This window comes from Rissa tridactyla, chromosome 11, assembly GCF_028500815.1.
Source record: "Rissa tridactyla isolate bRisTri1 chromosome 11, bRisTri1.patW.cur.20221130, whole genome shotgun sequence".
Taxonomy (NCBI): domain Eukaryota; kingdom Metazoa; phylum Chordata; class Aves; order Charadriiformes; family Laridae; genus Rissa; species Rissa tridactyla.
In genome coordinates this window covers 3,014,069-3,036,814 of record NC_071476.1, presented here as the reverse complement: position 1 = coordinate 3,036,814, position 22,746 = coordinate 3,014,069, and the positions used below count along the sequence as shown (strand labels likewise).

The window sequence follows — 22,746 nt, the reverse complement described above, 5'->3', positions numbered from 1 at the left end:
ACTTAGCATTGAATTAACAAACACAGTGACAAAAGCAGGGTTTTTTTTTTTTCCTCTTAGGAGGTGTTGCAAAACAACTTAAAATCCTTTCATTTGCATGGGATGAGAGTTGCAGCCAAAGATGAAATACAACCTGACGGTGCTTGTTCCTCCAGCCACTCCCAGCCTCCCATAGAACAGTCCAGGGAGCACCTGCAGAATCTCCTCCTCACAGAGACATGAGGAAGTCCTGCCTCTTATGATTGTGTTCCCTTTTATCTACTTGCTCGCTGCTAGTATCACCTGCCCCTACAGTTGGTGCTTTCAGCTTCCCGAATGTCCTCCTGCAAGATTTCGTCAACCTGCCGTTCGATTTTTATTTGTAATGTTAAGATAAACCTAGAAAGCTTGCTACCGGGAGCTCTGAGATCACTGTCAGCCTTCTGGTGTTTTCCTTTTCCCAAAACCAAAGCAATATCTGTGTCGGTTTTGACAGGAGGCTATTACTTCAGGCACGCAGGTCCCAGGCAATTTGGCCAGGGGCTTTTATAAGCGGCACCATCTTGCTTTTAAATCTCTTTGCTCTTCACTAACTGCTTGTTGGTCTTCTGGTAAAGTCGTTTGTTTCTATCACCTTCCCATTGGAGTGTCTGGCTTCTGGGAGCGGTATCCCCAGGAGAGTGCACTGTGGTTCTGTAGTAGTCACACGCACAAACAGGAATTAGTAATTGCCTGAGTGCACCAGTAATAAAAATTAAGACAAGAGGCAGAACTGCTGAGGAAGAGTATTAAGTTCCCGCCCTGCGGATTTATTCTGAGACATGTTTGGTATTGCAACGACTGCCTGGAAAATACATATTTTAGCACTTCTTGGTTGTTTTGCGGGGAGCAGGCAGAACGGGCTGCGAGACGCCTGTCGGTGTTACCGTGGAGCAGGCTGATCTGATGGCCAAGGGCTTTGAGGAGACTCTTTTTTGCAAAGGTATTTCGTGTGCGTGATTCAGCACAGTTCATCCTGTGCTAACGCACATTGTTCCACGTGTGGGATTTCAGACTTTGAAGTAATTTTAGTCTATAGAACCTCTTTTCTGTTTGTGCAAAAAGTCTTTTCTTCAGGAAGATTAAATCCTTTTCCATTTACAGCTGCCCACGCACCTTTGACAATACAATGGTGTTACAGAGGTGACAGCATTTCCACAAAGTAACATCTTTTCTCTACAGATCAGTAGGAATTTCTTTCTTCCCCCATCTCATTTTACTACCTTTTTTTTTTCCTGAAGATGAAAGAAATGCAAAGCTTCAACTAAGATTGCTTTGGGAAACACTTTCCCAGGTCTAATCTTTTCACTATCCCTGCCTTGTAATTAGTAAAAAAAATAATAAAATCGTCGTCTTTAATAGTATTTCAGGCAGAACTCCTACCTACACAGGAGCTTTGTGTGATGATGTAGCCAAGAACAGGCATCTGTGGAGTGTGTCGACTTGAGTTTTGCATAAGTGACCGGGCGAGAGCCGCCGGTTCAGCTTTGCCCGGTGGCAGACAGGCTGAGCGCCGCGGCCAGCGGCTTGTGTTTGGCTGTGGGGAGCGGAGGAAGCCCGAAGGCCGGCGGGGGTCCGGGGACGAGGCCGGGCACCCGCTCCGGCACTGCCCGGGGCGAAGGGAGAGGCCGAGTTTCCTCAGTCTCCTGACGGGAAGAGCGAGGGGCGACCGTGGGGCGGTGAAGGGTGGCCGAGGGGCGGCGACAGGCAGCCGAGGGTCGCTGCGGAGCGGCCGAGGGGCGACCGTGGGGCGGTGAAGGGTGGCCGAGGGTCGCTGAGGGGCTGCCGGTCCCGCCGCTCCCCTCACGGCGCGGGTGGGGAGGGCACTGCGGTGCCCTGGCAACGGCGCGCGCGGGCCCCCCCCCGCCCTTCCTCGCGCGCCTCTCTCCCGCCGACCTTCCGGCTGCCGTGCGAAGGCGGAGGCGGGCCGGGGCCGGACGGCGGCAGTAGATTGACAGCTCCTCCCACTAATCGAGGCGCGGAGCGGCGGCGGCGCGCCCCGCCCCGCCAGCCGCGCCACCCAACCAGCGCCCCGGCTGCTGAGGCGGGGGAGGCGGGACTTCCGCTGCCGGGGAGGCGGTTTTGTGTGTGTGTGTGTGTGTGTGTGAGAGAGAGTGAGCGGTGCGTGCGGGGTCCCGGCTCCCCCGCGGGCGGCGGCGCTTGGGAGCCCGGCCCGGCCCGGCCCGGCCTCCACGGCCACCGCTGAGGGGCGGCGGCGGCGGCGGCGAGCGTCCCTCCCTCCCGGCGGCGCTGAGGGGGGTCCCCCCCTTGAGGGGGCCCCGGCGAGAGTGGGGGGCCCCTCCGCGGGGGGGCGGCGGGGTCCCCCCCTGAGGGCGCGGAGCGGCCCGGCGGCGGCGGTGGTTTCCCCGGTTGTCGGCTCCCCGGGCGGGGTGAGGGGCGGGCAGGTGGGCGATGAATGGTTTCAGCACCGAGGAGGACAGCCGGGATGGGCCTCCCGCCGCCCCCTTCTACGGCCAGAGCTGCTGCCTCATTGACGACGGGGACCGCTGCGTGCGCCCCGCCGGCAACGCGTCCTTCAGCAAGAGGATCCAGAAGAGCATCTCCCAGAAGAAGCTGAAGCTGGACATCGACAAAAGTGTGAGTTGCGGCCTCCGCCGGTCCCCCTTCCCCCCGAGGGGCCGGGCGGGCGGGCTCGCCGTTCCCAGCCCGCCACCGCACTGCGGCCGGTCCCTCCCGGCGGGGCTGCGCTCCCTCCGCCGCTGGAAAGTTGCTTCTCCGCCCGGCGAGTTGAGCTTTGCGATTGCCCGGGGGGGTTCCCTTAACCCCGACAAGCTGTGGGGAGAGGGAGGTGCGAGGTGCGGCAGGTTGTGCTGCAGACCGGGTTCCTTTGGCCCGCGTTTTCCCCTCTCCAGTGTCAACGCGCTGGGGCACGAGAAAAACATGCCTGAGTAAAGATACGGCTTTTCCTCATGGCACTGATTGTCTCGTGAGGATTAATGAAGCAGCGCTAGACGCCGTGCTTGGGAGAAAAGCTCTCGTGCAGTGCGGAGCAGATGATGTTCAAAGGAGCAAACTGTCTTTGCTTCGCAGGCAATAGTGCTGTTTTAATTTCACTTTCGGATTGAAAACCGCTGATGCTACTAGGTAAAATCAACGATATGGGTTACTGTTTCAGTTAGGCGTCATGGTACTCTTTTTAATTGGTAAGAATTTGTGTTCTAGCGAAGCCAGCTATTAAAAATGAACTATTGCATCCAGCTGGAAAGGCGAGGCGTGCAGCCTCTTCAACAGGGCACTTGCGCGCTTGTTCGCTGGTCAGCACTAAACAGCCCGATTTGCTGCTGACCGCTTAGTGACATTAAATGACAGCTGTCAGCTCAAGATAGAAACGGGTCACTTACCGAGTAACAAAATGGGTACAAGAGAGCAGTCCATCAAGATTACAGATGGAATTTCTCAGAAGTGGCTTGGTTAACGGAATTCTGCTCTGCGTGCTTTTCTTACCAGATCTTTAAAGATTAAAACCATTACAAACAAAAAAAACCATGAAGTTTTGAGTCAGTCTGTTTGGCAGCTTCCCCATTTGGTTAGATCCCTTTTGCACAGCCGAAATGCATCATGTCATGGGAACTCAATTTTAAATATAATGTTATTCTTAAAAACTGGAGTGTTTCTCCTGGTTGTAGTTCTCGGCAGATTTGTCTAGTGTATAATAATTTCTTTCATTTTAGGAATGATTCTTTGTTGACAGATATAGGGCTTTAGAAATAAAAAGAGGAAATCACACTAATTAAAGAGAAAGTATGAAGCGGGCTGCATAAAGTGATTTTGAATGTAGGGTGCTGCTGTCATATGAAGACGTTTTTGCCTTATAGGTACCAAATAATTTTAATCATTTGTGATCTTTTGTTGTAGATATGCTAATTCTAGTGAGATAATATCTGTTAAAAAGGGATTTCCGTGGCAGGATAAGCTGTAGGAAAAAGATTTTTGCTTTTAGCTTGCTTGTTTTAATTGAGGTAATTAGCCAAATTCTATTTGATCTGAATTTTGAAACACTTGCGTTAATAATCTTGTGTACTATTTAAACCAGAAAGTTCACAAGAGTGTAACAGAATGATGTTTTTCTTGCTAGTGCCCTGGTAATAAGTCCTGAAGCAAGGACTTGCCACTGCCTCTAGACAATTGCCTATTTTTTTTCTGACATGTGATTGCAACCATAAAAAAGAAATATATTATCTACAGAGGTTCAGGTTCAGCTGGAGCTCTTGAGTCCTTCATTTTTCCTGCCATTAGTCTTTGTAATGTAAATTATCTCTAACTCAAGAGTACGATATCACTCCTGGAGTTTAAGATTAGAAATTCCTTAGTGTCATGAGGCAGTCAGTCATACCAGTCATGAGGGATGCACTTTCTAATACTAGTGTCTATGTTGAGTGCTCTTTGTACAGTACCTGTTTTGATTGCTTTTTCGCCACTTCTGGTTCTTAGGTGAGACATCTGTATATTTGTGATTTTCACAAGAACTTCATTCAAAGTGTCCGAAACAAAAGAAAGAGGAAGACAAGTGATGATGGAGGTGACTCTCCTGAGCATGAAACGGATGTCCCAGAGGTTAGTAAGTGCCAAGTGGGTATAGGATGCTTTACCAATTTTGAGCACGTTGAATTTTGACTTGGATGTTTTCACGTATCAGGAAATATTTGAATTTTAAATTGCAGCTCCGCTGAAACTGCGGTGGAGTTACTCTTATCTTTCAGGAATACTTTTTTCCTGATGTGTTATGTCCTAATTTTCTTCTTTGTACCTGTATGAGTTCTTTGCCCATGTAGAGTCGTCTATAAAAAGAGTCTTCATGTATGTAGTACTACCAGAGAGCTGTTAAAACAGTATTTGATACTGATTATTTTTTAAACGTAAAAATAAATTATTTTCAGTGGTGACTGAGGCCCTGATAATGGCTCTTTGTTGCCTAGCATGCAACGTTTTGCAAATACACTGAAGAATCCAATAGGTCAGTCTCTCTATGTTTGGGTAGTATATGATATCCAAGGATATTAAGTTTCTTCAGACCTTTGCATGTATCGTTATTTTTGACACTATTTAAAACTATTTTAAAATAATTTGTAACATCTTTTTATTTTTGGGAAATAGGCCTGCCTGTTTTGTTTGTTTGCGGGTTTTTTTTCTGTGTTACAGAGCTCTAGAATAATCTCTTCTCTGTGCCATTGTGTTCTGTATTTGCTTTGGTGATGTTTCTGGTACTGTTGATTCTGCAAAAAGTTGTGCAGAGGTGATGTTCGGGAGGAGCTGAGCTCTGGCCGCGTCAGCAGAGCCCTCTGCTGGAAATGCCACCCGTATTGTCAAAAAGCATTTCATTTCTGAGAAAAAACACGCCAAGAATTGTTTTGCCAGCGAAGCTGTGTCTACACACCTCCTGTGTGGACATGTTGAAAGAGTAGCAAGTTTTTGGTTTGCTTTTTTTTTTTTTTAAGGATACCTGACTTCTTCTTGTAGCTGTTTGTGTTTCCATTCTACAAGGTTCTCCATCAAAACTTTCCCATACAGGCTTTACATGAGTTGCCAGGACGATTGGTGTAGATCCAGCTGGCATCTAACAATGTTAAGTGCTGTAGCGCATGCAGGGTACTTGGTGGTTAAAAACTGAGGGATGCACGTCACCTAACTGAATAGGGAACTCTGCAGTGTGTCAGTTTTAATGTCATTTTCTTCTTGGTTTTCAGCAGAGATTCCTTTTGTCTTTGAAACATAGCATTTTCCACATGATCTTCATCTTCCTTCCTGTAGCTTCCCCCACCACCACCCTTGCCTTTAAACGTGCACATCCCATTGAAGTATTTGAATTCCATTTCTTCTCTGTACTCTGTTTTATGTCACAAGCCATTTGTTCAGTGCCTGCTAAATTGATATTTCATGTGTGAGCTTTTTTAACCCTTGTGGGAACAAAAGGTTCCCCTTTGCTTCGAGGTTGCAGAGGTGTAATTGAGAGCAGAAATTGGCCAGCAGTTCTGTTGACAGCATGTGAACCAGAACAAAATTTTGTATTTCCCTGAGGCTATTTTGGTCCTTTAGCATTAACAAATACAAAACATACTTAGATTTGTCAGTAAGGCAAGCCGATGTGGTTCTGAATGCAGGCAAGGAGCAGTCCTGTTGAGGAAGAAATAGTTAGATAACTCCATGCTTCTGCCTAATAGAAGCTAAAGGTAGTGCTCATCCCCTCTTCTCTATGTCACTTCCAGGTTGACTTGTTCCAGCTCCAAGTGAACACTCTGCGACGTTACAAGAGACATTATAAGTTGCAGACTAGGCCTGGACTCAACAAGGCTCAGCTAGCAGAAGTAAGTGATGACAGAAGTAGTATCATCTCTGTTATTAAAAAACTTTTTATCTCCTCTGCTGAAGTGCACGTTTCTTGGACACTAGTACCTGTAGTGACTCTCTCACTAGTGTGTACTGTGTGCTTTGCGAAAGCTTTCAGGGGATGGTGCCGATAGAAAGCTGCATGCTTTGTTTCACTTGAGACAGTCATGGAATCCATGTAAGCTGCCTGTTGAAAGCATGTTTTAGTAACTGCTTTTCTCTGCTTCCTTTCCCTCCTTGTTCATAGTCACAATCCGTTACCTTTAGGAAGCAGAAACAGAACCTATTTTCCAGTGGCTTAGGTGTTAACTGAAGATGGCTGTTGTACTGAAACTCAGACTCACAAGTTATTGGTCACCTTAAGTGCCCCTGTTAGTTTTCCTTTCCTCACAGGCACTTGAGCTGGTTGGAATTGCTTCTTATTAAAGGCAAAATCACTGACCATGACTTAAGATTCCTTCTTTCTTGTCCTAATGTCTTATGGTTCTGTATTAAGTCAATAAAAGGCTCTTTCCTTAAGGGCCTCTACTGCTGCTTTCTCACCGTATGGGGTCCTTGTTAAGAAAGAACTCTCTGTAACTCTCTCTTATTTGGGTTAGTTGTGCTTGGTGTGCATCCGCTCTGCTCTCTTTCCTGACTTGATCTTAAGGCTTTCTATGGGAAAAGTCTTCTCTAAACTTGAAAAGAATGTAGCAGTTACTGAATGGTAACGAGGTTGGTTTTGTAAGCCGAGGCTTTCATAACTCTCTGCCCAAAACTGTCTGTTTTGCTTTTGCTTTAAAGAACAACAACTGGCAGACCAAAAAAGAAAGCAAGACACTGTCTTGCTTTCTTTCAAAGTCAACTAGGGAATGAATATACCAAATATAGAGAAGGTGTAGTGTAGAGCATGTAGGAGTAAGGTGAACGAAGCAGGGTGGATATATGTCCTCATTAGTAGTTCTGAATTGTCATGTTCTAACTAACCAGTTCATAGTTTCTCAGCTACCCCCTCCCGTGAAGGACTACTTACTTAGGCAATTTACCATGAGTGTGCCCAGGAAGAAAAAAAAACAAACAACAAACTACTATGCAAGCGGAAAATAAAGGGAGCCTAACTTAAAGTTGTCACACACTTCCCAGATTTCCTGTGAAGTCTGAGCAGCTTTGACCCTACGCTGGATCCTCGTCCAGCTCCCATGCTTGAATCACTGCTGCCTGAGGCTCTTAGACTCCTGCTGCTACCCCACCGTAAGGAAAACTAAAACTTCCATAAATCTTCTTGGAGTGACTTATTGCTCAGCCTGCATCAACATCCAGTTCTGGAGCTGTGTTGGGTACCAAAAAAGAGCTTCTTCCATACGAGAAGCAGATCTCATCCAGCTCCAAAATGTGTTCTGCGTTCCTTTTCTGAGGAAATGCTAGTGTCAGAGAGGGATAGCCGTAACCAAATGCTAACCCTCCCATTGCAAATCCCCTGGTGTTCCTTTCAGTCAAAACTTATCCAGTGTGTTTTCCTTTGGACAGTAAAACTTTGCTACATCTGGTTCAGACAGCAAAGTGTTTCAATATTTCTGACACTCTCCTTTAAAATACTGAGATGCAGGGAAAACTTCTCTCCAAATAATCTCGGCATGAAATGCCGCTTAGGAGAGGCTATGCTGCTTTGGCAGGAGGACATTCTGGCTTCCAAATTCCGCTTGTAGGTTGGCTGCAAATACTGCTGACGTAGCAAGACTATGCTATGTTCATATGTACATTCCAGCTGTAAAAAGAGATAGAGGTAAATGAGGACTGACAGTTTGAATTGGTGCATGTTTGACTAAGAGTATATTGCGCTCAGTGGCCATAAAATCATTTTTGGAAAGTGAAAAGAAACCCTGTTCTGATTATTTCTACTTTTTAATTTCAGAATTTCTGTCTCTTTACATGTTGTCCTTCTAGACTGTCAGTCGTCACTTCAGGAATATTCCTGTGAATGAGAAAGAGACACTTGCATATTTCATCTATATGGTGAAGAACAACAAGAGCAGGCTGGACCAGAAATCAGAAAGTAGCAAGCAACTAGAATGAAGATTAACAAGATTTGGAATAAGAGAGACCTTGAAGGAACAGATGGTATTGTGCATTTTAGGTATATAAAAACTGTTGAAGTATATTGTAAATTTTTTTTTTTAATGCAGTAAGTCTGGATGACAGAAAAAATATAGACTTTCTTATCAGGAGTATTTGAAAACATGTGCCCAGCATGTTTCTGAAGACTTCTTCCCCTCATTTCAAAGTCACATTGGAATAAAGAAATGAGGATAATGAGGAAACCAAGTAAACCTGTAGGACTGTGGAGTTTGTCAACTCAGTGTTTTAAACCATTTCTGGAAATCTGCATCTCAGTGCAATTCAGATCACAGATGAAATTTTTTCACTGAATTCAGACTGCATCACAAACCACCATGCAGTTTGTCTTGGCGCAGGACTGGAATAGCAGCAGAGATAAAATTGATTATCAAGGTGCATGGGTCAGAAGTTTGTCTGAAGCTTGCTCCCCACCTACACACACTCTGTCTTGCCTTGAGTCAGTGCTTCAAGTCCCAAACTTCTACAAATGCTCCATCTCACCAGATCTACTCCAGTGAACGCTACTTGATTAGTCTGAATTTGATTTTATTTTTTTTATCATATTTCTTCTCGCCCCCTTCTGACGTGGATGTCAGACAACTCTGCCATCCCTTTCTCTAACTTCTTTTATTTAAGAACTCACTAATTAATTGTCTGTAAGTGTTTAAAAACTTCTGCATTTCCACAGAATGTGGTATTAAGGCAAGTAGAGCTTATTTGCTGGGTTTGATCATGTTGGTAGAAATGCTCATTTAATTCACTTATGCCTATTTCCCTTCTATTCAAGGCTCAGTGATGGTAGGTGAAACAATGGCTTAAGACATCTGTCTCTTAATCTCTGTCAGATCAGGTATCAATCATCACAAGCGATGTGAATTTTATACTGAAGCTAGTCTTCAGCAGGTGTCACAAAACTGCTGTGTGGATTAGTGGGTTTGGCAGTCCCTGTTTAGTATGAAGCAGACATGCTAATGGGTGTAGCACCACAACCGGGGTAGTGAACTGACTGGAGCATGATGCATTTCATCTGTCTTTGCAACAGGCAGAAAGCATTGAAGCAGTTGCCTTTTGTGAGCATTACGTGTACTTTCATAAGAGCTGTGTGAGTGGACGGCATGCTGGTGCTCTTTAATCGGGCGCTGTAGGAGGAGATCGCTCTGATTTTGTTATTTAAAGCCAAGGTGTCCTTACACATAACACAGCAGTTATTTTGGCGAAAGAAGCTTATAAAAGTGTTGGTCGTGACTGACTGTTCTCTAGTGACCTCAAATTCTATTCAAGGGGATCTCATGATGTAAAGCACCGCTCTGTTTCTTTGCTGTCCTGACCAATGTCTCCATTCTGTTACAAGATGCCAAGACTCCACATAGAGAGTATATTCTCAACAAGCCTTAAGTAATGGACTGAACAGTAGAAAACTTTGGCTAGCGTTTTGTCAATGGCAGGTTTTAATTTTCCAAAACTGGATGAAACTTTGTTGAAGAGCTGAACGCACAGATCACGATCCCAGCTTAGTACTGCATCGTGTTGCGTAAGGCATGAAGGGTTCACGTAGTGAAGCTCTTGCTGAAGGTCTCCCAGAATCTCTTTAAAAATCAAGTCACAATTTAAAGCCAGCTGTTCACATCAGCTCTGAAGTGTTTGCTAAAACATGTTCAACAAACTTCAGCACATCTAAGTCCTGTGTCATAGGCAGAAATACTCTGTTATGGTACACGTCCCACTTGTGAAGTTTTGGGGAGTGTGATTGTTTCAGCATTTCCTTGTTCAATTTCAGTATGGATTTTAAGAACATCAGCCAGGAGAGAGGTTCCAGGAATGAGGGGAGAATGTCTTGCGTCGGTATTTCATGAATGTTTAAAAATTTCCTAATTACACTGGTCCTTTCCTTATTGAAAGGATGGAGGAATTCCCACATCAGTCAACATGATCTGGCTTCTCTCATCCAGGACAGATAGCTAAAAGGGTACGTTCTCTGACTGCATGTTAATCTTCAAAGTGCTCATGTAATCAGAAGGTATTACCAAGGGAAAATTAGTTTCTGGGTTGAGAGGGTTTTGCCTCATTGTAACTTCTAGACCAAAACTGTAAAAATGTAGTTTGTTTGGGGTTTACTTTTTTGTTGTTGTATTTTGTTTTGTTTTATTTCTAAGAGTAAATAAATCTGTTGGGGTGTTTTAGCACAGCCAGCAGCAAAATGATTCTTTTCAAGGAAATATGGTGGCAGGTTCCATCTGTTCAGGTGTATTCACTGGAATGCTTTTGTGCAGAGGTGGTATCCAGGAAACTTCTTTTTTTTTTTCTTTCTGAAAATAGTCAATTGATGTGAAATGTGATCCTTGTTGGTTTCACTCTTAAAGCAATTATACTTTTTTGAAAAAATTCTTAGTGAAGTGTGATGATGAAGAGATGTTTACCAGCCATTAGCAGTTGTTTATAAGGTGGGAAACTTGGAGGCAAGACACCAAAGAAAGAGAGGAATCTTTGGCTGTCGGACCCCATGGCCTTATAAACCGTTGCAAATGCCTTATTACCTTGTTCTCAACTTAGCTAGAGCAAAACGCCTTGAGCAAAAGAAAGCTGATGTCTTGTTGGAAGGGTTAGCCACTTTATGGCTCCCATGCTATAAACTGAAATCACACGTCAATTCAGTAGCAATATCCATGTTCAGGGTGCCTGTGATTCTTGAAAAGCATTTAGTGTCTAATAACCAGAAAACGCAACAATGCAATTGTCGTTCTGTATAGTACCATTCTGTGTATTTGATTCCTTATGCTGCATGCCAATTAAAAAAGACTTTCCAACTTTTTGTTTTAAACTTCAAAGTAAATGTGTTTGAACCTCACACTTGTGAAGCCATGAGGTGGGACGTTTTCTCAGCACTTTTAGATGGGACTTGTTGGAAAGGTGGAAGACCCAAATCGCTTTGGCTGGTATGATAAGATTTTTTTTTTTCTTTTTACATTTTGCTTTTCACAGATGGGCCTTAAATTCTGTCTAGCTTTGAACCATGGAGCACAAGCCTTGGGGGCATGGAGGATGACCAGATGTCATCTTCCATTTATAATAGTGGAAGCTTATTTCTTACAAGCCTGCATAGGTGACATTCACCCTGGGGCAGAGGAATTGTCTTTGAAGCCCTCCAGCCATTATATAGCCTAATTCAATTACGTAGCCTAATTCAATTCTTGTTGAAGAGTCGCATTAACTTCATTAGACTTCTGAATAGATCCAAAGCCATTAGTATGAAATCCAAATAATGCGGAAACATCTCTTCCGGGTTAATTTCATCCTGTATGCTGACCCTCTGCTCACTTTAAGGGAAGAAGAAGAAATCATTGATGGTAGTTATTGGCTTGAGCTCAACTGAAGGGAGTTGGAAGCATGTGAAGACTTGATGCGGTGGCAGTCTGATGGCTGAAAACTGCAAATATGTCCAAGGAAGCTGTGTTAGAATGCAGGGGTTTTTTTAAATTTCTGCATCTAAAGAGTATTTTATATCAACCTGAAGTAAACAATTGCATTAAAAGCTAATGTTTCTTTTGCCAGGCACTTTAGATGCTCAGCCTGAGAAAAGCAGAGCGGGCAGGTTTGTACCACTTGTCCCCAGTACTCTGGTGTCCCAGTTTTCCTTAGAAATGTGTCCGTAAACCACTAGATAGCCTGGAGTGCAAGACTTGACCAAAACATACTAAGTCTGGCATTTAAAGTTAGTCTTAAGTGCAAGCTGGCTTCAGAGAGGCTTTGAAATCAAGAGCCAAAATAACCCACAGGAAATGCGAGTTTTCAAGTGGGTCGTGATGGCACAGAGAAGATGAAACGGGACGTGGCCCACAGAGAGACTGAACAAAACGTGCTTCCACAGTTACCAACGTGGAGGAAGATTTGTTCTGTGTTAGCTCTTGTAATGGATGTTTTATGAGAGGGGAAGAAGGGGGGAGCTGTGCACTTTACGTCTTTTGGTTGAGCCAAATGTAAATACCAATGGGAGATCTTCAGCGGTAACTGCAGTTGGAGGGGAGAGAAATGGTCTGCTGGGGGACTGTTTATTTAAATCCACAGATCGTTATACTTCCCCAGAGCACTAGAGTCACTTTGCCTCTACAGTTTAAAGGAGTGGGTAATACAGGGTGGCCTCTTGTACAGAAGGAGTCCTTGTACTGCCCAGAGTATTGACTGAAGAGTCCCAAAGGTGAAGGAATGTTACTGATGCCTCCCTCCTCTTGTCACTGATGCCCTTTAGCCACCTCTAGCTTATCAAGTTAGTAGGGAGTTCTCATTTTCCACTTTCAAAGTGCAAATGAACTGTTAGGGTGTAAGATACCCCTTGCACTTTTCACAGCTATCCCTGGTCTCACGTTTTTTGACTTGCCTGTAAACACCTCGGTTTGGAACAAATTAAATGGTTGAAGAAAGTGTGGGGAGAGGAGGGGGGCTCCTGCCTTAAACCTTAACTTCCCTTGCAAGCAACTCTGCAGGCCATCCCGGACATCAGCAGGCTCCAGGAGCCTCTGACTTGGAGGACCCCTGGTGGGGCTGGGTTTGCTCCTGTCCTGGCCCTCTGCTCTGCAGCTACAGCGCAGGGGAGGGGAATAGTGGGTAACTTGCAGAATGGCTTGGGGTCTTAGTGGGCTTACTGGGAGAGAAAAACTGTGTTCCCTCTTCTGTTTCTAGCCTCCATGTATTGTGCTGATCTTATGCCAAATGTTTTGGACACCTTGTATTTTTAACTGTGTAATATAGCTGTGTATTGTTAAAGCAACTTAGTAACTTATAGCAAAAAAAATGTAGAACTCATTTCTTTGAGGTGTAGGAAATGTCCTGCTTCCACTGTGTATGAGACTTTAACTCTGTACTGTCTGACAAAGATAAAATGCTGAATTTCACTTTAATAAATGATCTATCTAGCAACAAGGCCTACATTCCCTTCTGTTTGCCTTTCTGCCCTTAGCACTGTTGGCTCCAGAGCTGATGGAGTTTTGCTTTGCATGGATGTTTTGTGCCAGGCTTCTCTGATTCACTGTCATTTCCCACCCACCTCCCCAGGGCTGAAAATACAGCAGCCATGGAGGGGAGAATGGCACTGCTGACTAGGATGTGTCAAGCTTGAAGTAGAAAACTCAGGTGATGGGATATTTTGTGACAAATCTGCGTGGGTTGCATGGAAGCAAATCATGGAGTCTTTTGAATGCAACAAAAAGACAACTCATGAGAAAGATGGATGTTGTTGGAGAGCCTCGTGGCCTTCCATTTTGGGGAGTGTTGGGCTTTTCTGTGATGGGGATTTTCTTTTTTCCCCACCTCTATCATGAACAGTCAATCAAGTGCAGCATCTCATTTGATTAATTTTTCCTAATGAATCTTTTATGTCTAGTTCAACCCTGTGCTTCTGCTTCCTTCTCAGGTTCACCCTGGCCTGGGCTACGTTTCATGCATGACTTCTAGCTCCTGTTGTCCAGAGTCGCAGCTGCATGCCCAGCTGACCAGGTGGGTGCTACCCCAGCGCAATGCTGACATGTAGCATCCCGGTGTTCAGTCAGTTAAGCTGCAAGATCCTTTTCTGTGTAGTACTTTGTTTCATTTCTTCTTCCCATGTTGCTCTTCCTCCTGACTGTCAGCCTTATAGGCAAAGATAACTCACTTTTTTTGCTGCAGTGAGGAAGTGAGGAGTGCCAGAAACTGGAGCTTGAACACTTGTTCTCCTGAACCCTGTCGTGGCATTTCCTAAGGCTCTGCTGGCAGTGTCTGAGGCGTGCTTGAGCCTTGATTTTTAGCCAGGAAAGAGGTTGTAGTGTAGCTTTTCAGACACTTGGGCTCTCTGAGGAGGATGATAGGATATAGAGAGCTTTACACTCAAAATACATGACCTGAATTTATCACTGTCAAATTAAACTGCACTGTTGATGTGCAGTAAAGATTTGCACAGATAATTCTCCCTGAAACAATCCCACAACATCGTCTGTATCCTTATTCCTTGGTGCTGTCCTACAGCCAACTGACCTCTGCTTATCATGGTTCGATTCACAGCAAGGGCTAAATTGCCCTCTGGGAGGAGGGTGGCAGGTGGTGTTGCTGCTGTGTGGTGACTTCCAGCCACGCAGAACGTGCCCATTTATACCACCAGTGATGTGTGCAGGAGACACTCGGTCCCCCCAAGCTACACCCCAGGGCATTAGCTTTCAGTAGCAAAGGAGCAGGGTCTGCAGGGAAGAGACTTTGGAGAGCCGAATGTTGATGCTTTACTAAGCTGTGGGAAATAATCAATGATCAGTAGTTACGTTTGAGCCTAATGTTCTCTTAGCTAAAGATTGACCTTGGTGTATTGGAGAGCTGGGGGAGACTGAGCTGGTGCATCACAAACAGATCCCGATGTCCTCAGTGCCTGCATTTGTGGACGTGTCTGGAGGCCCTTGCAATGGATGAGGACCTTTTCGCGCAAGGCAGCATGCTGCCGTGCTACCAGAGTGTTGTCCCTGTCTCAGCGAGCTCTCAGTTGAAGAGGGCAAGACCAGAGGTGACACAGGTGGGCACCATGAAACAAGGAGCAAGGGCAGATCACTTCACAGGACATCACCTGTGCCTTGTCAAGCTTTTTTAGGAGGTGTCAAGGAAAGGTCTTCGGGTGAGAACAAGGGCAGTTTATCCCAGTGGAAGGGGAAAAGCCATGTCATTTGCATTCCCCACTTGGTGAACGTGGGCTCAGCACAGTGAGGAGGTCCTGCCCAGGGAGGAAAGGCAGAAGGGCTGAAGGAGGACAGCTGTAAGCAGCAACCTGTTGTGCAACTGCTGGTTTTGGCATGAGAGGGTAGACTGGAAACTCCAGCGATACAAATAACCTCTGCTGGTTAATCTGTTATTTGTAGAGACTAATGAATAATGCGGCTTAATCTCATGTTTGCTCCCTGCCAAGAAACACTCGGAAGATTTCAAGCGCAAAACCAAGGAGGAATCTGCTCAGTCTTTTTAAGGTATTCACCCCGAGAAACTGAGCAACCAGCGGCTTGCTCTGATGGGCCTCAAACTGCAGGTCCCTCTCTCGGCTCCCAGCCGCCGTGCGAGGGCAGTGTTCGCTCAGGCACCCGGGCGGTGGGTGCTCTGCGCTGCACCTCGGCCCAGGGCTGGCAGCTGGGGGGCACCAGGGCCATTCTCCCGTCCCCAAGACACCTCCTCAGTGGGAGCCGGCTGGACTTGGCAGATACCGGAAGCGGGATTATGCTGTGGTAGGATGTGGAGATCATAAAAATGGTTTGTTCGGGGGTTTTTTTTGTGTGATTTTGTTTGGGTTTTTTTTCCCCCCCCCCGCTGGTTGGACATTGAAATTGAACACGTCCGATTCTCTGCGTGAGCCGTCCTACGGTCTCCTTGCAATGTTGATGGAAACCAGGCTTCAATTCTCCGCTCCCCAGCAGAAAGGGCAGCGCAGAGGACTGGGGAAAAATGCGAATGTGGATTTAATGGTTTTATGTTTTAGAGATGTGGCTGAGCAGGCTGAGTGTGCAGGGGAGAGCCTTAGGGCTCTTTTTTCTTTTTCTTTTTTTTTTTTTTTTATTTCTCCTGTATCCAATAAGGGATGACTGCACGGCTCTGCCAGCACTCAATCTCACTTTGCCAGGAGCTGGAGCTGATTTCACATCTCTTATCCTTGCAGGCAACGTTGGCTTCTTCCCTAAGTACCTCAAAGCCCCCTAATGGGCTTTTACTTAATTGTTTTTTGGAACTTTCTTCAAGATCTGTTTCCTTTACGTGTTGCAGGAAGTACTTCGTGATGGCTGTGGCATCCTGGTGCCTGCGGGGAAGAGCAGAGACCAGGAGACAGGAGAAAAGGGAAGTCTCAGGTAGCTGAGACGGCTCTACTGCTTCTCCTACCACACATAGAGACCAGAGAGCACAACGATGGGCACCGCATCAGCAAGCTCCCTACCCCAGGCTGTGGTCGCAAAGCAGAGAGGAGGCTCTGCATCCAAGAGGTGTCCGAACGTTGCCTGTGTCTCTTCCTGGTGTTGACACCCATGTGGGCAAGTCCGTCTTTAGGAAAGGGAAGGTGGTGGGTTGCATCCCGTGGTCCTGGAGCCAGCTCGTTCGTAGCTCCCTTTGGTGTCTGGGTTTTCGCCAGCTCCTGCGCCTGTGCAGCAGACGGCAGGCCGGCAGCCATGGCCTGGCAGGCAGCCCTGAGCAATCCGATCTCCTGTTTGGTGGTTTGCAGGCCCTTCGTTGGGCTGGGGTGGGAAAAGGCAGGCACCACTTCCAGCCTCTGCACGGAAATGTGGGGGAAATAGCCTGGCACCTTCCCAGCTCTGCCTGGCCACAGAGGGCAACCAGCGTCCCTGTATGTGTCCCAAAACAGGACTGTTCAGCTCTTCCCTGTCCAGTCTGGCCTGGAAGGATCCCTGTACCCTGCAGGTTGATGTTCTCATTGTTCCACACCCACGTTCCCAGCAGAACCAGTTTTTTTCATTTTTTTCCTGGAATTTCCACTGCCTTACTGGCCATAAACCCTGACCCTCATGGAAAAAGTGGAGCCCTTGGTGCACTACTGCTGGCCTTGACTTACCTCAGCCCTCTGCGTCTCTGTTTTCCTGGGGACAAAAAGCAGGTTGAAGGCTCTGGATTGGCGCACTGCGTACAGACAGGGCTTTTTTTATTAGACTAGCACAAACTACAGTGCCGGGGAGCTGCCAGCCCTCACCAGGCTATTCCTTGTCCTCCTCCCTTCCCTCCTTTTCCTGATCCTGTTTTCCCCATTCCTCCCTGCTGCTCATCTGCTCCAAGTCCTTCATGCACTCCCCAAAGCAGGCTAACAAAAGTATCTCCATGACGGCATTCCCACCTCTTTATGCCACGTTCCTGGAAACAGGAGCCTAAAAGGGCATTGGGTGTGGAATTGCGTGGGTTTAGCCCGAAGCAGCTGGCTTGGTTCCTGGAAGTGTTGCAGGGTGAGTCGTTGAAATCTGCAGCGCAGGCTTGAATTTGAGTCAAGCTGATGAGCTTCAGCGGAAAGCCTGCCCTGCCTCTCTCCATCAGACACAGGACCGTAGTGGTGGAAGCTGAAGAGTGAAGGTGAGCAGAGGAGGGAGTCTCGGGGCTGACGCAAGCTTTGTGCACGAGCTCAGGCTCGTAACTCCTTCCAGCTTCTCAGTTTGGGAAGGAGCTCCCGGCCGAGGCAATTAAACCAGCCTGCTCTGGCCCCCATGTCCCCCCCCGTCTGCTCCTGTGGGTCAGTTACAGGCCATGAGAATTTTGTCAAGGTAGCTGTAGTCTAAGGGAAAAAAAAAAAAGCCTTTTCCTCTCAATTCCTCAGCTTTCAGCCGCTGGTGACGCCATAAATTCCACTACTTCTCTGGTTACTGTAAAGCCTTTCAGGGTGGTCAGGATCTGAATTCCTCACGCAAAAGAACGAGCAGGGAAAAAGGAAACTTTGCAAGCAAGGACCCTCCCCGCCTTGGGGATCCTTCGCAAGGAATCGGCAAGGCTCCAAGTGTGTGCTCTTGCCTTGCAGTCCCTCGGCTCAAGCCTCTTGGGTAACTGTTCGTCTCACTCTCCTCTCACCAGTAAAGGTCTTCCTACCAGCCTGCGCTTCCCGCTGGTGCTCCAGCAGGTCCGTCTGGCCCCTTGGCCCCTCTGACCTGCAGGCTCCAGGAGCCGCAGCAGCTCCAGGTTTGCTGTTGCACTTTAGCATTGGAGACACCACGAGAGACAGAGCTTGTCCAGCGTCACACAGCTATGGAGATGGCACGGAGTCCTGCTGGGCAAAGTGCCTGGCTGTTTTTACCCCCTGCCCCGAGCTGTACAGCGCCGATCCTCCACCAAATAGCCCCAGCTCCCAGCCAGATTCCATCCTGGACCTTAAATCCAGCTGCCACGTGGAACACAAGTGGGCTGCTGTGCCACCCCACACCATCCAGCTTCACCTGAGGGCTGTGCTGAGATGTCGTGGGAGAAGATCAGCGGGAAACTGGCAGCAAAGCGTCCTTGCTGCCACAGAAGATGCTTGCTAATGGGATTGCTCCACCACTGAGCAGGACAAGGATGGGTCATTCTGCAGAAAGCCATGGTGAGCACCTTTGCTAACCCCACACCCAAGCACGTGAGTCTTGTGAGAGGAGTAAATACTCACTTCTCCCAACACCCTGCACTGGGGAAAGGGCCTTCATGGAGTGAAGCAATGAAGGTTGGCTTTGGGGAGGTAGGAGCATGGTGGGGATGATGTTTGAAGGATGGTCTTGGAAAGGTTGGCCCAGGGTGCAGTGCTCTCGGCCTTCCCCCAGCACAGGCAGCTGCATGGAGAAATACAGTCTGTGCGGAGCTCAGTGCCAAGCAGGGGCTGCCATAGGGGTGAAAACCCAGAGAATTTGGATTTGTTTTAAAAAAATAAAATTAAAAAAAAAAAAGAAAGAAAAAAAAGTTGGAGCCTTCATCTGCCTTGTGGCACCAGAGTCTTCCCATACTTGGGTGTCATTTCTACAGGTATGGATTGGAAATCTCTTTAGATGGGCCTCAGAATGATGTGACTCCAGAAGCACGGAGATTTGAGGAAGAACTATTGCATGTCACGAATTTGCAGCTGAGGGGGTCTCTGTTGGACAGAAAACCTTCCCACCTGAGCAGTGCTCCCGGGAGACAGTCTAACCTGGGAGCCAGCAACTGGGCTGAGAGGCTCCGAGTGTTGGGAGAGGATCAAAAAGCTCCCCTGGCAGTAAATCTTTCACCTGCCATGTTACTCACTGGGGCTTGTGGCCATTCCTCCGAGGTCGGCCCCGGGTCAGGATTTCTCCTGTCTCTTTAGCCCCCAAACCTGGAGATTTTTGTCTTATCTTTGACGCCATCTTGACACTGAAAACAAATTATGGCCCAATTACCCTCACTGAGAGGGGCTGGGGCTACCTTAAATGGACAGAACTATCACGCGCTTCCTTAAGAGTGGGTAATTAGAGTGGGGTGTGGGGTGGGGAGGGGGCAAGGAACTGGGGGGGACCCCTGGCATGGGGCTGCCCTTGCCCCCTGCTTGGCATGGCAGGAGGGGACATCCCATCCAACCCCATCCCACCCAGTCCCAGCTGTGCCCTTGGACTCCGGAGAGGCCAGAGCAGTGATGGGGCTCCCTGCGGTGCCCGGGGGGGTTCCCCCCTGCCCCATTGCTCCCCTGGCCCTGTGTCACCAGCTGGGGCCAGGCCAGAGAGGCCCCGTGACGGGAGGCAGCAGCCCTGGCCCTGGCCGTGACCTTCGCGGCGACCTTGAGCGAGTCCCTGCGGGGGCTGGGGACCGGTGGTGCCTCTCATCCCGAGCAGGGACCTTTCCCCGCTCACCCCAGGGAAACAGCGAACAGGAGCATCACAGACGAACTGCTGTAACAACCGTCCCCAAACTTAAAAAAAAAAAAAAAAAAGTCTTTTTCTTCCCCTCTTTCAGAGACATTAAAACACTCTCTCCTCTGCCAGGTGCCTGGGCATTTCTTGCCCAGGGCTGTGCTGTTCGCTTGAAACCAGCAGCCGTTTTGGGGGCTGACGTGTCCTCTGAGCTGGGTCCCAGCCCGCAGCCTGGACCGTGCTCATCCCAGCGCTGCTGCCGGAGTCTCTCTGCCCCTGGAAGGGGGTGTTGGATGCCTGCGGAGCCGGGTTCCTTCCGAGATCCATCCCAGGGAGCGGGGCAGGGGAGCTGTGCAGAAATACCGGGCGCTCCCCTGGCCTTGCAGGTTTGCTCCAGGTACCCTCGCAGTCCTGGGTGAGCCGATGGCTGGGGCTGGGTGTTTCTTTCCTTTTTTTTTTCTTTTCCTTTTTTTTTTCTTTTCCTTTTTTTTTTCTTTTCCTTTTTTTTTTTTTTTTTTGGCAGATTGGTATTTTATTTGGCTCCATACTGTCTACCGAGCTGTCCAGTGTAACCCTTCCCTTGCTGCTTCTGAGATAAGCATAGGCTCCCCCGAGATCAGATAAACAGGCCCATAAATACCTACAACAACAACAAGCAGGGTCTGGGCTTGGCAGGAAGGGAGGGGAAAAAAAAAAAAAAAAAAAGGCAAAAAAAGAGTCATTTCTTTGCACGCTAAACCCCGGGGGTGCAGAGCGTGGGGTGGGAAGTGCCCGATAGCCTCTCTGCCCCCAGCGCTTGCCCCCTTCGCCAGGCAGGGAGGCGAGGGGCCAGGCAGGGTGGCCGGGTCCCTGCCACTGTCCTTCGTGGCTGGATTCCAGCGGCAGGGGACACGGCACGTATGATGTTGCCCCCGGGGCCAAGCGATCCCTGCGTGCGTGTGCTTCTGTCCGGGCAACTGCAGACTCAAACCAGGAACACGCTGCTTCCCAACGGCACCAAGTTCATGGCAAGGTCGAGCCGTGGGTGTGTGCGGGGCCACCTCCCCTGGCTGATGAGCTGGGCTCTCAGATCGCCAAAAATTCCAAGCCGGTGGCCAAACCGTTGTTCTTCCAGCCAGGTTTGTTGCTGCCGGCACCGGGAGCCCTGCTGCTGCCTGCCGAGGCTGCCGGGACGCCTCTCCCAGCCGCTCAGGTTTGCTGCCGCAGGAAGAGATGCTGCCCCTGTGCTGTCCCACCGCCCCCCACAGCTCCTCTCCCTTTGGGGGTGAAGGGGGTGACCCCATCCTGGCAGGGACCAGCATCCACACCCCTTCCTGGCCCCGGAGCCGCCTGTGCGGTGCCGAGGTGGGGACGGAGCTCATTGCTTGCAAATACCCCCCCTCCGAAGCGTGGGGTTTGGGGAGCAGCGAAGCCCCAGCATACAGGAAATATTCAGTGCTATTATTTCACCCACTCTCCCCCAAAACGCTGAGCCAAACTCGCAGGGAAATCCCCTGGCTGGGCAGGGAAGCCCTCTGCAGATGTGGAAACGGGGAGCGTTTTCACTTGGAAAAATCATGAAGGAGGGAGGGAGGAGGCTGGCGCTGGGGACACCTTTCCCAGAGGTTTGCAGCCAGCGGGTACCACCGCCAGAAACTGGTGGTAAGAAAAGCATCAATCCTGCGCGTGCGGGCAGAGCATTGCCCCGGCTGTGCAGGGTGCTCCCTTCCTGGAGGAAAAGCTGGAAACCCATAAGAAAAAAAACGACCAGAGGTTTTGGTGGGGCAGGGAAGGGTCACCAGGCTGCAAACGATGTCCCAGTTAGAGCCTGGTGTGCCGGACCAAGGACGCCAGCTCCTGCGCAGAGTCCCTCCCGTCTTACGGAGCAGAGCAAGTCCCGGGTCCCCGCTTAACCCTTTCCCTCATCCGATGTGTCCTGACTGGTGCCGTAAGGATACAGGGATATGGGCTGGCACAGAATTGGGGCTGGACACATTTATGGGACACTGGATTACGGTGTTAGTGACGGCTTGGGAACTTTCCCATACAAACCCAGCCCTTTAAGGGATAGTGAAATGTAGCTATTTAATAGGATATTTGGGGCTGATTTTCTATAAATTTTCTTTTTGTTTTCCTTTTTTTTTCCTTTTTTTCTTTTTTCTTTTTTTTTTCCTTTTTTTCCTTTTTTTTTCCTTTTTCCTTTTTTTTTTTTTTCTTGAATGTGTTTGGTGTTAGAAAAGCCCTATTCTAACTTCACTCATCGACTTGGTGTCGTGCTAAACTTTTTACAGCCTGAACAAACCACCACCACTGCCGGCATTGCTCCGCTCAGGCAGTCAATTTTCATCTCAGCCTTGTTCAAAGAGATCGGAAAACAGATCAGGGGCTGGGAGGGCAGCCGTGCAGCAGCTCCGAAGCGAGGGAAGGCTAATTCACGCAGACGGATCATTCCGCGAGTTTTAATTATGCCAGCCATACCCCCCAGTGTTTGTGTGTCTATCCATCTGTATTTGTACGCACGCGTGAAGTGGTTATAAAACCCACGCAGCTTCCCCACGGGTGTCCCGGGGTGAGCGGGTGGATTTCAGCTGTGTGCAGCTGCACATGCACAGATTGATCGACGTGTTGGTGATTTACGGCTGTTGCATCATTATTTCTATATCTTTAGTTGCAAGCAAAGGCTTGGTTGCTCCCAGCTGAGCCCTCAGATTAACCCTACAATAACATACGATTTTCCTTGCCCCTGCTGAGGGTTAGGGGTTATTCTGGCGTCTCTGGGAACGGCAGCGTGGCCAGGCTGGGAAGGCAGAATCGGGCCCGGAGCCCATGCACGCACGTCTTGGAAACCCCCCTTCAGTAACAGAGCTGTGTGTGCACGGAATAAAGGAACGAGGGTTTGGCTTTAATTATTAAAGATTATTAAGGATTTATGCCTGGGAGGTGACAGAGATGACTTTGGGCTGTGTGAGCGCTGGTGTGTCTGAGGCTGGCGGTATCCGTCGTGTTC

General features: G+C 48.3%; 1 protein-coding gene across 7 annotated transcripts; it reads left to right on the top strand.

The window, feature by feature from the left end:
• Positions 1 to 2,114: 2,114 nt before the first annotated feature.
• Positions 2,115 to 18,825, top strand: SAP30L (SAP30 like). 7 transcript variants are annotated; one of them, XR_008468858.1, is made up of 6 exons: positions 2,115 to 2,616; positions 4,471 to 4,593; positions 6,243 to 6,341; positions 8,287 to 8,460; positions 13,862 to 13,944; positions 16,210 to 18,825. XR_008468858.1 is itself a non-coding variant. In XM_054217446.1 (5 exons), the coding sequence occupies exons 1-4, from the start codon at positions 2,431 to 2,433 to the stop codon at positions 8,413 to 8,415; spliced, it is 537 nt and encodes a 178-aa protein (XP_054073421.1). In that variant the 5' UTR covers positions 2,115 to 2,430; the 3' UTR covers positions 8,416 to 8,460; positions 16,210 to 18,825. The 7 variants fall into 7 exon arrangements, 3 of the variants coding, with proteins under 3 accessions (XP_054073421.1, XP_054073420.1, XP_054073418.1); XR_008468857.1 differs by having other exon boundaries at positions 8,287 to 8,476; XR_008468856.1 differs by lacking the exon at positions 13,862 to 13,944 and having other exon boundaries at positions 8,287 to 8,476.
• Positions 18,826 to 22,746: the final 3,921 nt, after the last annotated feature.